Source organism: Triturus cristatus, chromosome 2_1 (genome assembly GCF_964204655.1).
Source record: "Triturus cristatus chromosome 2_1, aTriCri1.1, whole genome shotgun sequence".
Taxonomy (NCBI): Eukaryota; Metazoa; Chordata; class Amphibia; order Caudata; family Salamandridae; genus Triturus; species Triturus cristatus.
Genome location: NC_140581.1, coordinates 499,309,007 through 499,327,919, shown reverse-complemented (window position 1 = coordinate 499,327,919; position 18,913 = coordinate 499,309,007). Strand labels below are relative to the sequence as shown.

Sequence of the window (18,913 nt, the reverse complement as noted above, 5' to 3'; positions counted from 1 at the left end):
CACACATGGGGCCTGCTCAAGGCTTATTTGCAAGGCAGGGCAGAAGCTTCAAGTGATGAGAATGTTCAACAACGTGAGGAACGGGAGTGTGAGGTGGGAGACCAGAATGTTGGGGGAAGGGGTTTGGGGGTACTCGGCAGTGATAATATAACCACGTAATTGCTAAGATCAGATGCAGCATCCCCTTTAGTCGATTGCCTAAGCGATACAGTTATGCCCTGATGCAGTTCAATGCCTGACACAATAATGAGATGTATATATGATGACTGGAATTGTAGCCTTAGCAATGATCCTCCATAGATGCTTGGTTACAATTTTATAGGAGAGCGTGCTACCTTCATACCACATGTAAAGGATTGTTGCTATGTTTCTACTGCAAATGATGCTAATTGTAAGGGGTTGTAATTCTTTTGAAAATGATAAATAACGGTTTTTTTTTAAACAAACATTGCATAATATAAAAGGTCAATGTGTCCAACATTTGAATAACAATAGACACCAAAAAGGCCAACACGAGCTTGACATCAAAATAAATGACAAAAGATGAGTCGCATGTTCACAGCAAAGTGAGACAGTGCTACACAAAGCTTTTCAGCAATCCAGGCTTCCACATCCTCCTCAAGTTCCTCCTGTGCTCGCTCTGTTCAGGAAGACACACACTGCCACTATCCCTGTAACTCTGTTTACTTTATTTCTGTCTCAGACTACTTGGAAGAAGTTGGACACAAGAAAACACAGCTCAGATTCCAGATCCTGTTGTCACTGGTTTTTATGGCATTCTTGAACGTCTTGATGACCCTTGTAGGACAAATGAATTTGGACCAAGGAGCGCTCAAAACGACACACAATCTCCAAATGTAATCTGTGCAGCCTTTGTATCATGCTAGCTGTTAAAATCACACTTTTTTCTTTCTTGGAATTTCTCCTCCCTCCTTCTTCACTTTTCATGCACAGACATATTCATACTACTCTTGGACCAAAACATCCATCCAGGGATCAGCCATACGCCAGGCTTCCTTCCCCTAAACATCTCACAGGGAAAATGAGTATTGGTGGAATAGGACTCATCCTATATTCACCCCCAGTGTTTTCCTCAGCTCCTTCGACCAAGGGAACCTATTTACTCTTTCCATTTCTGTACTTTTCTTCAAAGTCTTGTTGAAGCTTTCCATTACCCTATTGAAATTGGGATGGTAGAGGGCACACTTCTTATGGATGACCACACACACCATCAGATACTCTTCCACCTCTCTGGAGCAAGATTTTCTTCTTTGTCCAATAGCAGGGACTTTGGGAAATCTCTCTGAACAATTCTCTGCAAAAATGTTGTGACTTTCTTGGGACTTTTGTAAGCACGCACTTAATATCAGGTCACCCTAGGAACAAATCTACTAAAAATAAGGATGCAGTGCAAGCTGTTTACCATGCCGGAGATCCACCAAATCAATGTCAACCTTTTCCCACAGTGAATTAGAAAGGAGCCTGGTGGGAGTACTAGTCTTTTGCCACTGTTGTAGCACTCAACACAATCACAAATTACTCTCTCCAACATCAAGTCCATACGGTTACCCAAATCTTCTCCAAACTATTCCTTGGTATTCATAATGCTGAAATGACCAATTTGTCCAACTATCCAACTTTATTTCTTAAAGTTGTAGAAGGTATTAGCTTGGTGCCCTTAACGAGCAGCTCTTTTCTTTCACTGAGTTTCTCCCTCACAATCTAAAATGATTTTATGTCGCAACTTCTCTCTTTTCTTTCATTCCAACCCTCTTTCAATTTACCAACACTTTCATTAAAATAGACATACTTCTCCTTCTTTATCAGGAATTGGTGGATACACTCTCTATCACTCCCTCATAACGATCCAACTTTCAGTCATCCACTGTGTCAATGCTGGACAGACAGTCAGCTGCCTTGTTCTGGGCACCAGAAATGTACTCAGCTGTAAAGCTAAGCTCCTGAAGATCATCAACCCAGCCCCTCATTTTGGAAGAGACAGCATCCAACCCTTTCATCATAAAGAGTTCACACAATGTTTGTGATCCATTATAATGGTGAATGCCTCGTGCCACAATAATTTTCTCATCCTCGTTATGACCCAAGCCACCGCAAGAGCCTCTTTCTCAATGGCTGAATTATTTATATCAGCCTCCCTCAAACACCTGGGTAAGAATACAATTGTTTCCTTATCTCTCTCAGCCTCCTGATCAAATGACTTTGACGCTGGCAACAGTTGCCACCACAATGTCCCTGACAGGAACAAATTCTTAAAGATTTGGTGCTGTGTGTAAGTTTTCCTTAATCTTGATTAACTCACCTTCACACTCAGCATCCCGCCTTCATACTCAGCATGCTCTCTGAAAACAACCTTTTTCTTCAATAGGCTCCACCTGTGGCTAGTCTTGAAAAGACAACCTTTGCTGAAACTGGCTTTAAAATTCCACCTTGCCCAAGAAAGCAGCTCATCATTGTTTTGGGTGCACTTGTACTTGTATTACACCCTTAACTCTTTCTGCTGTGACCAGTCCAGGATATCAACCCCTCTGGTGATACATAGATCTTTCTTTCAGTGATCCTGTTTTGGACAGTAATCTTTCCCCAAAAAATAACCCGACTGCTATAACCAGTCAATCGTATGTCTACAGGCTTGTGTTGTACTCTTTCTTCGTACAGCACACAAACATATTTTTTCGGAAATGATTGTTAGATGGTAGCATGAATCAAACATAATTTCAATGCTTTTGCCAGCTACACACAAAGTCTAAGATGAAGATTGCAAAATTGCTAGTTTTATTAGGTGTTTTTTTATTCTACAAACTTGTTTGAAACTGACAGATGTGCACGTCACCAAGAACAGGCTTCCTACTACCACCGTTGTTTGCCAAATTGGTGTGCCTGTCACCGAATACCTCACTGCATTTCACACAGTGAAGGCATCTTCCAGATCTGTTGACTCCAATGACTGTGCTGCACTTTCACACAGGTACCGATGTGCTATCATTCTTGGAAGTCAGTCGTCACACCGCCTTATGCTTCGTCTTTTTACTTTTACTCTTTCAGGCGGCCTTTGCCCTTGGTTAAAATGGCCAGTCATTGATGTGCTCTGACGTGGTTGAATGTGTCACGGACCGCTCACGCTTGCTTTGTTCCAGGCAGCTTCAACCTTTGGTGAGGTTGGAATGTGCTCAGTCTGCGCACCACACACCAAACATGGCCGATACTTGCCATCTTGTCCCATTTTTAAGTTTGATTTATTGAAAGAGTAACGGAGGAAACAAAGTATCAACAAACAAAAAAAAAGAAATTACAAAACCCATCCTATTGAACAATAAAATGATTAAATAGAGTGAAAAGACAATAAAGGAATTAATCTTATACCTGAGGGGGGAGAAGGAGGGAACAAGAGAGGGAGGGAAACATAAGTTATCAATATAAAACAGTCTAGAATATCATGTAAATATACAAAGGATATAACAAGGTAAGCATATTAATGAATAAACGAGTAAAAAGAAATGTATAATGAACGTTCATGAAATAAGAGATATCATTAAACAAATATGCATGAAAAAGGTAAAATGAGCAAAATTAAAGGTGGTTTCTGAACTTCATGAGGTACATGTTTAAGAGCAGCAGAGGAAGGGGCAGATTGAGATAAATAAGTTGTTAAGGGAAGCCATAACAGATCCCTTTTAATTGCTAGAGATATGGGAGAGACATAATTAGGGCCCGATTCACAGAACTAACTTAAGACAAAATCCTAAACTTACTACCATTTTGGTATTCACAGAAGGCACTTACTCATTTTGGTATTCACAGAAGGCACTTACTCATTTCGGTATTCACAGAAGTTAGGAGTCCTAACTTTAGGACTCCTAAATGCCTTCTGTGAATACCGAAAGTCTTAAAATTAGGATTTTTCTCAGTGTAGTAGTAGTATAGTTAGGACTCCTAACTTTAGGACTCCTAAATGCCTTCTGTGAATACCGAAAGTCTTAAAATTAGGATTTTTCTCAATTTAGTAGTCCTAAATTTAGGACTCCTAACTTTAGGACTCCTAAATGCCTTCTGTGAATACCGAAAGTCTTAAAATTAGGATTTTTCTCAGTTTAGTAGTAGTATAGTTAGGACTCCTAACTTTAGGACTCCTAAATGCCTTCTGAGAATACCAAAAGTCTTAAAATTAGGATTTTTCTCAATTTAGTAGTCCTAAGTTTAGGACTCCTAAATGCCTTCGGTGAATACCGAAAGCCTTAAAATTAGGATTTTTCTCAGTTTAGTCCTAATTTTAAGGCTTTCGGTATTCACAGAAGGCATTTAGGAGTCCTAAAGTTAGGAGTCCTAAATTTAGGACTACTAAATTGAGAAAAATCCTAATTTTAAGACTTTCGGTATTCACAGAAGGCATTTAGGAGTCCTAAAGTTAGGAGTCCTAACTATACTACTACTAAACTGAGAAAAATCCTAATTTTAAGACTTTCGGTATTCACAGAAGGCATTTAGGAGTCCTAAAGTTAGGACTCCTAACTTCTGTGAATACCGAAATGAGTAAGTGCCTTCTGTGAATACCAAAATGAGTAAGTGCCTTCTGTGAATACCAAAATGGTAGTAAGTTTAGGATTTTGTCTTAAGTTAGTTCTGTGAATCGGGCCCTAAGTGTCTAATCTGTGATGAAAACAGACAGCGTTCCACCATGCTCGAAAAGTAACTTTATCAGCTTGTTTCCAGTTAGAAGTTATTAAATGGAAGGCAATAGCTATTAATAAATCTAAGAGTTTAGAGCTAGGGGGCCACATATTTAAATAAAAGAGCTGAAACTGATGGAAATGAGTCTGTACCTCATTTAACTAACAGCCCAGGAAGAAGAGTCTGTGTGACTTGAAACGCGTTGGCTAAAGCAATTCAGACCGGGAGTTTGGAGGCGAGTGTTAAAAGTTATTCTGGATGGAAGGCGAGCTGTGAGTGACCTCCTAAAGCTTTCGGGCATTTGTTGATACAATTTTCTGCACGGCCGCCTGAGCCGTGAGGAGGGGCACCATCCCTGGAAATGAATTGGGAGGCTGTGATCGGGAACTGCTCCCGGTGGACTGCAGTACACTAAGCCTAATGAAAAGCGCACATGCACCAGGTGACCGGACCTTACTAAAAGGATTTAAAAATGTTAAAAGATGTTAAATGAAGGATACACCCACTCAGGGTAAACTTAACTTGTTTCCAGGACTACGATTCCCAAAATGCAAAGTGGCTTGAACAACGTGAGCCAGGCCCACTAGGGGGCCACATATTTAAATAAAAGAGCTGAAACTGATGGAAAATGAGTCTGTACCTCATTTAACTAACCGCCCAGGAAGAAGAGTCTGTGTGACTTGAAACGCGTTGGCTAAAGCAGTTCAGACCGGGAGTTTGGAGGCGAGTGTTAAAAGTTATTCCGGATGGAAGGCTAGCTGTGAGTGACCTCCTAAAGCTTTCGGGCATTTGTTGATACAATATATATATATATTATCTACTGGCGGTCGCCAGTAGATAGTTATAGTTAGGACCGTGTTTCCATAGGAAATCTCAAAATTCTATTTTGAATAACTTTGGCGCCGGTTGACGAATCCTCGCGAAATTTTCAAAACTAATGGGGCACTCCGCTCAGCTCCTACCCTGAAAGTCTCGGGGGGATTCGTCAAGCGGGGCCCGAGAAAAAAGGGGGGTCCCAAAACGCGTTTTCTCCATGCATTTTCCCATAGGACCTTTAGTCGAAGGTACAGCCCGAACGGCTGAACAGAATTACTTGAAATTTGGCAAAGAGGTAGTCCTCAGGTCAGGGATGTGCTTTTTGCATATATGGAGTCAATATGTTCAGTAGTTCCTGAGAAAATTGCAGTTAAAGTACATAAATATCTATAGCCGCGCACCGTGCGCGCACCCTAACGTGCGCGAGCGTAATTCTGATTGGTGGTTACATGTCAGTCAACGTTTGAATCGGTCGAAATCAGGAAGTGTCGGCCGCCATTTTTTTGTTTTGAGTGCGAGAGTGAAAAAGGAAGGTGGCGAACGTGAAAAGGGGGCAGGGTAGAGAGTTTCTGACCCCTAGCCTTTGTCAGGGGGTCCCTGAAGGACCACGAAGGCAGAAAAAAACATTTTAATTTTTTTTTTTTTTTAAATCGCGGGATGCACGCACCGTGCGCGCACGGTGAAAAACCATAAAAAAATAAAAAATAAAAATGTAATACGTAGTTTATTGTAAAATAAATATATAAAAAATATAATAATAAATACATAACTTAGCATTTAAAAAAACGTACAAATTCACTGAAAAAACCATAGGTTTCACACACGTTATAGTTAGGAATTAGCATTTAAAAAACCTTGCAAATTCTCTTAAAAAACCATAGGTTTCACACATGTTATAGTTAGGTGGACATTTCACTCGTAAAAAACCAATGAAATTCCCCCGTTATAGTTAGTTCAGATAACTATAACTCGCGCGACCGCCACTCTATCAAAAGGATGATGTCATCAGTGATGTCATGAGTGATGCCACTGACCATGTCATGAGTGATGTAATATGTGACGTCATGTGCAGTGGATTGCGGGCGTGTGAGTTATAGTTATCTGAACTAACTATAACGGGGGAATTTCATTGGTTTTTTACGAGTGAAATGTCCACCTAACTATAACATGTGTGAAACCTATGGTTTTTTAAGTGTATATATATATATATATATATATATATATATATATATATATATCTTCATAGGAAAAGCGCTTTTTGGCTTGCCTATATCTTTGGCACCGTTTAGCGAATCTTCACGAAATTATACAAAAATAGTGTGCCTGCAATTCTAGTTGTGTATGAAAAGTTTTGGGGTGATCCATAAAGTAAGTGCTGAGAAAAGGGGCGTATCAAAAATAGTGCTTTTCCCATGTTAATTCCATAGGGAATTTAGACACAACTACAGGCTGAATCGCTGAACGGAAGTACACCAAATTTGTCAGAAAGGTAGCACTTGGCAAAGAAAGCACCCATTTTGTAGTTTGGGAGATACTAAAGAAAATCCATATTTTTATATATAGGATGTGTATCCTCCAAGGATCTGACAGTCCCCGTGCTGATATCTGATTGGCTGCCAACACTTCAACCAAGAAGTGTTGGCAGCCATCTTGGGACTCAGCTTTAAAATTAAAAAAAGAGTTAAAAAAGGAATACACTGACTCCCTAACCCTGGTTCTGTGGTCCCTCTAGCAAAAAAGCATTTTTTTAAAAAAAAAATGTTGCTGCAAAACTGTTACAGTCGCGAATCCGTGGCAAAAATGAAGGAAAAAAAGTGCAGTCTCCCAAGCTTGTTGACACTATAGCCCCCAGGCGGGCCAGGTTCGATGGGCATGTGGGCAATAAAAAAGAAAAGGAGGGGGTGCACAGGCCCCCCAGGTCTAGTTTTTGCTTCAGGGATCACCACCTTTATCTTATATATTCGAGGGGGGCCGCACGGACCCCCTCCATCAGCTCATTTGAGCCCCAAGGACAACCAACGCCCTGGGGCTTTATTTCTAATATGGAGGGGGGCACGCGGACCCCCCTCCTGGAGCTGTTTGAAGCTCTAGGGACAACTACCTCCCCAAGGCTAAAATTAAAACTTAAGAAAGGGGTACCTCACGGACCCCCCGCACCTAGGGACCACCACCACCCCAGGGCCAAAGACAAATTTAAAACCATTAGGGGGCCACACGCCCCCCTACCAGGCCCCATGGACCACCACGTTCCTGTGGCTGGCCCATCAGAAGCCCCCCTCCTGGAGTCAACAACGACCATTTGGATCGCCACACCACAGGGCCAAAATCAGCCCGGAGAGGGGGCCACATTGTCCACCTCCCTCCACTGATTTTTGGCCATTGCCCCAGGGGAGGGGCAACCAGGGCTGAAATCAGCCCGGGGAGGGGAGCTGAGTGGCCCCCCTCCCCCATTAATTTTTGGCTGGGCCACAGGGGATAGGGTCCCCGGGCTGAAATCAGGCCGTGGAGGGGGACAGCGTGGCCCCCCTCCACTTAGAAAAAAATTAAAACAGAGACAATGGGTCTTAGTTTTAATTACCGTGAGTATGCCAATGCACAAAATCATTTGCAAACCCCCCCCCCGTTCGGCCAAGCCTTGTTTTCCTTAGTAGTATGTAAAGGTCTTCTCACTTTTTCCCATGTTGATGGACAGCTTAACAAAAGGCTCCCAAGCACTTTTTCAGCCGATTTTGGTGACGCGTTATTAATGCAGAAGAATATGAGGACATCTCCACCAAACAAACAAGCACTTACTTGATTTAGTTAAGAGGAAGTACCCCCGTTTGGTGGCGGTTCATCTCTTTGTAGTCTCGTCATCTTCTCTTGATGAGGATTCATTTTATCAAAGATTTGAGGATGAAGACATTCGAGGAATAATCACATTGCCAAAATTACATGCACATAAGGTCATTGGAAACATTACCTTATGGTCCTTTATGCAGCTGTAGTGTAGAATATGCACAATACATTTACCCAATGAAGTAGCACTTACTAATTAACCAGATGAAAGTACTCCAGTTGGGTCGACGTTTTTGGAAGCACTTACAAATATAAACATAGCAGGTGCCCCAGTTGAAGCTCCACTTCAGTTAAAGCACAAATTATCCTAACTTCTTGGGCTTGGTGAAGGCACAAGTGTGTTTCCTCTCGTATTCCACGTTAAAAAACGATATAAAATCCTTAATGGAGGTGAATTAATTGGTGATCTGTTGGTGCACAATCTGATGTGTAGTGACTGTATTGAGTGGTTTCTTTGTTCTTGTCTCCCAGTGAGAGCAGAGCCCATTGTTCTCCCTTTTAAATACCCTAAGTATGCAAATGCCCAAAATCCAAAGTACCACTCACACACACACACTCACAGACATACACATGCACTCATATACTCACTCACAGACCAACACAGGCCCTCACAAACCCACTCACAGACCCACATAGGCACTTACACAGGTACTCACACACCCACTCACAGACCCACACAGACACTTAAATCCCCACTCACACAGGCACTCACAGATCCACTCACAGAGCCACACAACCACTCACACCCCCACTCTCAAAGGTGACAAGTTACAGTTAGGATTAAAAACGTTAATAAACGGTAGAAATTCACCCAAAAAAAAACTTATAGTTAGGAAATAGATTTTTTTAAAGCCTTGGAAAATCACTGAAAAAGCCAAGGTTACAGGGACGTTATAGATAGGCTCAGATGTCACTCATACAAAACCATAGCAGTTATAGTTACCTGAGCTAACTCTACCTTACGACTCCACAATGCACTGCTTCTGACCTCACATATTACATCACTCATGACATGCTCAGTGTCATCCCTGATGCATCTCAAATGACATCAATGTTGCCATCATCCACAGAGCTACTCACACACCCACTCATACCCAAATACAACCTCTCATACATCCACTCACACACCCACCCAACCACTCACATATCCATTCACAAACCTATAGAACAACTCACACACACCCACCCACTCACTCATACATTCACTAACACAGCTAAATCACCCACCCATACCACCACTTACACACCCACTCACTCACCAATGCAGTTACTCATACTAGCATTAACTCACCCATAGAGCCACTCACAATGCCACTCACTCACTATTATACCCACTCACACAGTCACTCACACTAGCACTCACTCACCCACACAGCTACTCACACAGGTACTTACTTACCCATAGAGCTACCCACACATCCATTCACTAATCCAGTTAACTACTTACATACCCATTCACGCATCCTTACAAGCAGTCACACATATACTCAGTCACCTATACAGCCAGTCACACAGATACTTTCTGTACAAAACAGCCACTCACATACACTCACTTACCCATACATCCATTCAAGCAGCTACTAACTTGCCAATACAGCCACTAACACACCCATTCATCCATCCATAGAGCCACTCACACAGCCACTCACACACTCCCCCACCCATATAACCACTAAGGCAGCCACTTTCTTACCCATACAGCCAATCAGACTCAATCATCAATACAGCGACAGTCATTCAGCAAATGATGATATCCCACAGTGTAGACTTAGATGATGATAAAGGTCCTCACATATAACGTGAAGAGTCTCAATTCACTGTTCAAATGAGGAGCGATATTGAGATCCATAAAATAATTACACCAAAATATGTTATGCCTTCAAGAAACATACCTCAAAAGGCAAGACCAGCACAGAATGAAACATAGGGAACTACCCTACTGTCTAGCACTGATCTGCAGCACAGAAACAAAATGGGGTCTTTATATTTCATTAAGATGCGGCCTTACAAAACTAAACAGGACTATAAATAAGGCAAAGATTGGCAGGGTGGACACTAACTATAGTCTTGGGGTTTGCACCTAACAAGACACAAACACAATTCCTGATCACCTTCCTTTCAACACTTGGAGAAGGTCTCTGGAGATATTCTTCTAGCTGGAGACTTTGGGTTAGTTTGGGATCATTCACAAGATAGGAGGGAAGGAGGAACCTTGCTTTAGAAACTTAAAAAAAAGTTTAGGGAGGCGTGGCTGAGAGATGCATGGCAAGATTTGTATTCTTTAGACAGAGAGTACTCTTTTTTTTCTGATATATCCACCGCATGTACTCCTTCATCGACGCTATTCTAGTGAGCAATCACCTGATAGCACGCACTCTGGGTTGACAACTGGTACAATGGGAATCTCAGATAATGTGCAGGAAATAGCTGACTCATATGTAGACCAAAAGCTGGGACACACTGTAGTTTGGCCACTAAGGCATCCTCTGTTGAGGAAGACTTTGGTAGAATAGATTAAGGAATATTTTGACAGAAGAAAAATGGAGGAGGTCAGCCCTATGGGAGTCTGGCGAGTGATGAAGGCTGTTGTACAGGGCATGTGCATCTGTTTGATGGCTCACATCCATAAAATCCATAAACAGGAGATTAAAAGATTGGAGCTGGATATAAATGAAAGGGGGAAACCATACAGGGAGACCCCCTCACCAACTTATGTTGTCAACTTCGCGCTCTATATACCAATAGGGCTGATCTGACATCAAACATACCTCCTACATTGTGGAAAATAAATTGGGGTCTCATTTAACCAGGCACTTAGGGGAGAAAAGAGAACAAGCAATTATTAAGGAAATAAGGACAGAAACCGGAGAGCTCTTTCAAGCGCACGTGATAAGCACTAGGCATTCCACCAGTACTGCTCTACATTGTACTCTAGGGGCATACTTATGACGAGCAGTCAGTTGGAGTTTCGAGATGAGGTTGTATTGCCCTGTTTAACAGATACCAAACAAGCCCTATATTCTTGGATCTCTCAGGAGGAGTTAAAATTGGCGATAAAGAGCCTGACGTGAAATAAGTCTCTGGGCGCAGATGGGTTTATGAACCCTTTTATAAGACCTTTCAGGCCCTACTGGTTCATAAAATTGAGAAATTATATAGTACAACAGGAGGGAATCCCCAGAGACATGGGAGCGGCAACAATTTTGATTTTACACAAGCAAGCAAAGAACCTACAGTTGTGCGCCTCTTACTATTATACTCTAAACTTCTAGGGGTAGATTTACAAGCCCCTTGCTCCACTTTTACATCACTTTTCCCATGTTAAAAGCGACGCAAAAGTGGCGCAAGGGGCTTGTAAATCTGCCACCTAGTGTGCAGGATAGAGCAAGTCCGCTCCTGCCTGATTCAAGCTCTCTAGTCTGGGTTTGTACCTACTAGACAGACACATGACCATATCCAGAAGATGGTCCACCTGGTAGAGAAGGTTCAGAATAAATATCAGCACATTTGGTGTTTCCAGATGCTGATAAGCCTTGGATTGGGTTATGGAGAGGATGGGATTTAGTTGATAGTTTCTAACCATGGCATTTGCGCCATACAGTTTCCCAACAGCGAGGATTGCCCTGCATGATGCACTCTTAGGAGTGGCACAGTTAGAAAGAGGCCCCAGACAGGTTTGTCCGATACCCCCCTTTCTTCTTACCCTTAATCATAGAACATCTGGCAGAATGAATAACTAGGGAAAAACATGGCTACCATATTATACCGGGACGATGAATATAATTTATTCTTATATACAGACGATAACCTCCTGTCGGTTTTGTCAAATAGAACGGTATGAAAGGAAAGCAGGGATAAAGATAAATATGAAAAAATTGTAGGTGCTGAATTTTACTCTCCAAAGCTCTGGGGGACAGACTTGCATTCAAGTGCGTTTGGAAACAAATACGGTACCTAGTAATACATATGACATCTAGAGTGGCTCAGATGTAAGGGGAAAACTATCCCCGCCCCCTCCTCTAGTTAAAAATGATCTTAACATAGGGCAGATCTGATGCTCTCTAGGTTGACGGGATATACACAGTGCTCTATTAGCCTGGAAAATAAAGAAATACACCACAGGCTCATTTACAACTGGCATTATACACGGGGGGCATCCTTAGGATGTACCCAAATGGTTCAATCACTTGCTGGAGGGGATGCAGGGTGATAGGAAACACTTAACAAGTATGGCAGGAAAGCCCCAAATTCATACCATTCAGGAAGGAGGTAGCCAACACCCTGTGGGGCGTTCTGGGTTTTCCTCTTTCATTCAACCCTTAGACCTTGTTACTAGAGCTCCGACCAGACAACTACGCAAATAAGGCCAGAGCAGCACCTCTCTACAGTGCCTGGGGACAACCGAGGGGGCTACTGCATTTTAATGGAAAAATTTGAGCTCTACAGAGACGGAGCAGTGATGCGAGCAGCTCTTAAATATTTTATTTATTTATTTATAAAGTTTTTTATAGCACGAACATGACCCTAGAGGGTATCAGAGCGCTTTACATTACACCATTCGGAAACATTAGACGGTTGAGGGGTAATATACATACATTCAATTTAAGAGGTAGACAGTGGTGGATAAGATAACATATGTTGATAACAGTATCGTAAGACTTAAAGTCTTAGGATGCGTACATCTGGTGGTAAGGAGTTCCAAATCTTCAGTGCGATACCTAAGAAGGCTCTGCAACACTCTCTTTTTGTGGAAGGACTGTGGTTTCAGTAGTAGTGAGCTCGCGCTTCACGAATGTCTGCAACCTCCAGACAGATTTAGCTTTTGTGCTAAGTATCTGGAGATTTTGATATGAAGGGTTTTATGGGTCATGCAGGCGATCTTTAGTTGTATTTTTGCCTCGTATGGTAGCCAGTTCAGTTTTTTTAAGGGCTGAGAGATGTGGTTATCGCTTTTTGTTCCAGAGACCAGCCTGGCCGCAGCATTAAGAGATTGCCCTTAACCCCTTCGATGCGAGTGACGGAGCGGTTCCATCATGCGCGTCGGTTGCGCTGTGCGCATGACGAAACCGCTCCGTCATGGCCCCGCCCGCGCACGGAACCTTCAGCACAGCGCGGTAATCCACGCCGCGCTGAAGGGGTTAAGTTTCTTTAGGATACTCATCTGATGATTAGCTCCTTTGGTGGCATTACTGATATGCGCCTGCATATTCAAGTGTTTGTCTAAGGTGATTCCCAAGAATTTAGCGGAGTAAATGATGTGGGTAGAGCAGTCAAAGGATGTTAGATGCTTCAGCCAGAGGTCTATCTAGGGTGTGTGGTTGTGGGGGGGAGATGAGGAGGAATTCAGTTTTTTGGGTGTTGAGCATTTGGTGATTGCCAGTGAGCCAGCTTTGAGTACTATGCAGAATAGCGTTGAGGGAGATAAAGCCTTCTGGTAAGGAGATTTTCATACGCAATTGTGTGTCGTCTGCATACAAGTGATATAGAATGTTCGCATAGTTCAACGCGTTTGCCAGGGGTTCCATGAGTAGATTGAAAAGAATGGGCGATAGTGCTGAGCCCTGCGGAACCCCTAGGGTGAACATGGAGTGTTGAGAGAGTGATTGCTTCATCTTGATTCTTTGGGTTTGTTGTTTAGGAAAGAGGTAAACCATTGTACCACAGGACATGATAGACCCATCCTTCGTTCCAGTAGGGACAGTAGGTTGTCATGTTTAACTGTGTCGAAAACGGAGGATAAGTCAAGAAGTATCAAAAGACATGATTCATTATGGTCTGGCATTTTTAATATGTCGTCCATAATGTGGGTGAGTGCTAATTCAGTGCTGTGTCCTTGACCGAAGCCGGCTTGGTGTTGGTCTAGGAGTTTGAAATTCTCAATGTGGTTGCATAATTGAATCTGTACACATTTTTCCAGTAGTTTCGCCAGAGTGGGGATGTTGGATTTAGGGTGCTAAATGTTGAGGTCTGAAGAGAGGGAGTTGGCTTTCTTTAATATGGGTGTTTCCTGCCCTTCTTTAAGGCAGTCAGAAATAGTGCCTTGCATAAGAGAGGCATTTACAATCTTTGACCATAAGGGTAGAATAAAAGTTTTTATCATTTTGAATATGGAAGGGGGTAGTGGATCAGTGAAGTGATTGGAGGGATTAATCGCTAGAAGATTGTTATGGATGTCATTTTCAGTGTAGGGCGTGAAGGTGTGCAGAGGCATTGTTGTTTGGAATTCCCACTGGTGTACTAAATTGGTCCCCGACCTGGGAGTAAAATGTAGACTCATGATCGGTAGCTGTTGGAAGGGCATTCTTAGATTGTATGTCGTATTCAATGGTTTTTGTTTTTTCTAGGAAGAAATTGGCAAGCTCCTCGCCTCTAGGGGTAGCCGACTCTCTTTGTTCCGTAGCGTTTGGTGTGTTGAGCGATTGTTGTTGAACTATTTCATATAGTTTTTTTGGGACGATTAATGGCTTGGTTCAGCTGAGTTCTAAAGAAGTCCGCCTTTGCCTTTAAGATTTTCCTGTTGTATGTATTCCTCAGCGCACCAAGGTGATTTAGGTGTTCAGTAGAGGTTACCGATCTCCATATTCATTCAGCTGATCTTAGCTTGAGCCGGTCAGATTTCAGATTCTCGTTAAACCATGGTTTGGAGATTTTGGTGGAAACGTTTTTTTGTTGAAGGGGGGCTGTTGAGTCAAGTATTTTAAGAATAGTGGGATTGTAAAAGGCTGTAAGGTCATGAACGTCTGCCATGCCTGTCTGGGGGATCAGGTCGGTGTTGCATTGGTTTGCTAGGGTGATAGGATTGATATTTTGGATATTCCTTTTCCATAGTTTTGTTTTCGTAGGTTGGCATCTTTTAGGAGTCATCTCAATATTGACAGAGAAGAAGATGCTATAATGGTCAGACCAATCACAGGGAATAATGGAGTCTGATGTGACATTGTTCGTTTTAGCTATGATGAGGTCTAATATCTCTCCCTTGTTGTGGGTTGGACTGTCACAGAATTGGGTCAGATCTTGATCTGACAGGAAGGATTTAAGACAGCTTACAGCACGATCATTCGTATTATTTCAGTGGAGACTGAAATCTCCTAGAAAAATCTGCGACACTTGTGAGTTGTCGTTAGAAGTGATGACTTCCATTATCTGTTTAATGAACGGCAGATTCTCACAGAGAGGGGTGATATATTATGTGAACTTTGCTAATGAGGCAGTTGTTGTTTGTGATGTTGATAATACAGGTGAATAAATAGATGGTGTCTGTTTGATAAACTGAGATTGTGTTTCAGTAAATGCAGGCTAATACACCGCTGGGTTTCACGATTCTGTCTAGGCGGATTATATCATGACTAGGAGGGACCAGTAGGTCTAGGATAGGTGAGGAGTTTTAGTAAGGATAACAAAGTCAGGCTCGTTTGAGAGGATGAGATCGTAGATATGCTTGTCATGGAGAAGCTTTCTATATTATGGAAGGTACCCATCTTCTCTTCGAAGGGCAATGGGGATCATTACTTGGACGTCTCTTAGAAGGAACTCACATGCTTTTATTACCTCTGCGGTGGAGGACATTGGGTATGTTCCTTGGGTGAAACGGGGACTGGTGCTTGGGGGGGGGGGGAGTGGTGCTGGGGCCCACAGAGGGAAACGAGGCAGCCAGGAAGGCAGGGGTCCGAGGTAGAAGTGCGTCAGCCAGATATGCCAAAAGATGTTGACTTTTTCATGTTGGGGGCGGAATAGGGTGTGATGGGGATACCAACTGAATTTGTAGTACTGTGCTTGTCATAATTAATTTATTACGCAGTGTATGTGGTGTACTGCCCCATAGCTGGATCTAAAATTATATATTGAACACCTGGTTAAAGAAAATGTCTTTTAAAAAAATACACATTAATTCAAAACTGGAGGAGATGGAATAGAATGTATGTTGCACTAAATGCTATAGGTAGTCATAGAAGACTGAGTGAGCCTTCCTTGGGACTTTGAGGCATCCCTTTAAGACATCAGGATAGGACTTTTTTTTGTCTGCAGCAGTGAATTTGGCTGAGCGATGGACTCTTAATGCGGTGAAGTAATTTGAAGAAATAATGTGTACATCACCAGATCATTTTGTGCAGTGATGAATGTTTAAATGATGTGTTTTCTTTCGTTTCAGCACGTGCAGCCAAAGATGGATGTCTTATGAATCTGGAGATAATGCATTGCATCCTGTGCGAGGAAATTACAGAATCTGGATGGAGAGAGTTCTTTCAAACTCTGGACAATCTGCCTAATTTAATGGAGTTGAATATTGGCAAAACCTCACAACACCTAATCAAGGCTCATGCAACCACAATGACAGCATTTGTCCAATGCATCTCCAGGCTTCCCAGCATCACAGACGTCATTACTTATGGTTTACTGTTCGACGAAGAAGATGTAGCAATGTTCAATTCCATGAAAGAGCTGCACCCCCAGGCAAAGAATTTGTTACTGGTCTGGAGGTTGATGTAATTCTGTCTAGTCAAGTTACTGCTATAGCAGAATAGTGAAGTCCTATGTTGAGTGTCCCTTATTTAGGTCTCACGTGCCTTGCAGCTCAAGCTTTGCCTTCTCATTCTTATGTTTGGCCCTCCTCTGGAGCCATGCCTGTTTACCTTCCTTTTGATTGGACGATTGTATACTTCCACTGCTCACATTCAGGGAATTATTTTTTTCTTTTCCTTCCAGCACTCAATGGGTTTTCTAGCACTCTCCTCTGTTTGCTGTTTTCTCCTCACAAACACTCCCCCAAACTCTGTTACTCTCTCACCCTCAGTCTACTCTGCCACTTGCCTCTTTCCATCGGCTTTGTCTTTTTTTTATGTAACGCCCTCCACCCACCTTCCTTCTCCATCACTCCCTGTTCCCCCTAGTACTTCATTATATCCACCCTCCACTTTTTCACATACCCCACACCTCCCTCCTTCCCACTACATATGAAAATGTTCACCCCTTCATTGTGTGTCAGTAACACTTTGGCCGGTAAGCTTACATATCTACTACATATATATTTGACTTTAGTGCTGGCGTAACTAAACTTGAGGGGGTATGTGGAGAGGTCCTCTCCGGACTCAATCTGGAGCTCTCCGGCCAGAGTACTGTGATGTGTGTGGCCTCTGGTGCTTGGGGCCCCCCGCACCGCGGGGGCTGTAGGGGCCTGTGTTATGCCAGTGAGAAGTAGGATATTTAGAATCTGAGTTCTGGTCTTGTGTCTCTCAACAGCTCACAATATAAGTGTGAGGAGATGAGTGTGATGGATGCTACAATGAAATCTCAGTGCACTCTCACACCATCACTTAGCCTCAGCGCTCTGCGCATTCACCGGCATGCATTAACAATAGTGTGGTTGTGAAAAACCTATTGTGAACCTACAGTTGGCATACAGCCCAGCCATTGCTTGACATTGGTGGGCTTTAGTATCACTCTTGTGGGTGCCAATACCCAAGAATCATCTGAACGCTAATATTTGAATACTCTGAAATGTTACCTAAGTAATTTGGCTCCAGCGTCTCCTGTTGATCGAGCAGTTGCCGAGTACACTCCTCTTCAGAATGACAAAATTTAGCAGGGTTAGTAAGATATACATCTTGGAAGCATAAATGATTTAGCTCTAGGCCAAAAATAGAGCAAAAAGTGCATTTTGCATTTTTAATATAGGGATAACTCAAATGAGGTACAGAAAAATATGCATGAAATGTCATAAAGGCTCAAAATACAGAATTACAAAATAAATGTAAAACAATAGAGCTCATTAATGCCTGGTTAACAAAATCCAAATAAGAAATGTAAGTGTCTACCTCATAAAGATTGATGACACATCCCATAAATAGTCTAAGTCAAATGGACATAGAAAAATAATATCTCCAGTAACAGCAGTCCCAATGACCGCTGTAAAATCCAACAGCATCTCATCCAATTTCACTTCACTTCAAAAAACGTTATTTCGACAATATTGTCATAAAGCAAGTACAACAAAGCATTAATAATTTAACTACTGAATAGGTTTTACGAGTGAAACTATATCAATATGTACAAATAAAACAGTTATTAATCGTTTCATCTTCAAAGCGGTCTCGTCGTTAATACCTCCATGGAATCACATATCATACACTGTGTACAGTGATAGCATGATATGTAATATATTAAGTAGCAACACACAAATGTCGCAAACTACAAGACGAACCATACAACACAGGATTAATCAATTGGTGGGTAGCCGATATAAGTATCAGGGCAATAAGATCAGGCATATAATAAAACTCATTCGTGAATGGTTGTGATAAAAGATTAAAATGTTAATAATAGGGTAAAAAGTACACATTTTTTTTTTTTAAATGGGATTCAGTCAATACCCTTTCAAAATCAGATTAATACAAATGAGATTTATACAGCATCAGAGGGGAGATCTAGTAGCAAAAGGGCAAGGTTATTCTATATTGGTGCAATTTTTGATCTGATGCACCAAGCCCACTTTAGGAATTTAGCTAGAGGAATAGCATAGCAAAGCGAAGGATCAGACCTCAAAATTCTTAGAGCTTCACTGCTTTGCCTAGTGCCC

At 42.1% G+C, this 18,913-nt stretch overlaps 1 protein-coding gene across 1 annotated transcript in view; it reads left to right on the top strand.

Moving 5' to 3' along the window:
* Positions 1-17,280, top strand: part of LOC146865547 (baculoviral IAP repeat-containing protein 1-like) — a 932,191-nt gene extending 914,911 nt beyond the window's left edge. Inside the window, exon 11 of the mRNA XM_085632362.1 lies at positions 16,490-17,280. Coding sequence (XP_085488488.1) covers positions 16,490-16,827 — 338 coding nt within the window. The 3' untranslated portion in view covers positions 16,828-17,280. The remainder of the gene's footprint in view (positions 1-16,489) is intronic.
* Positions 17,281-18,913: the final 1,633 nt, after the last annotated feature.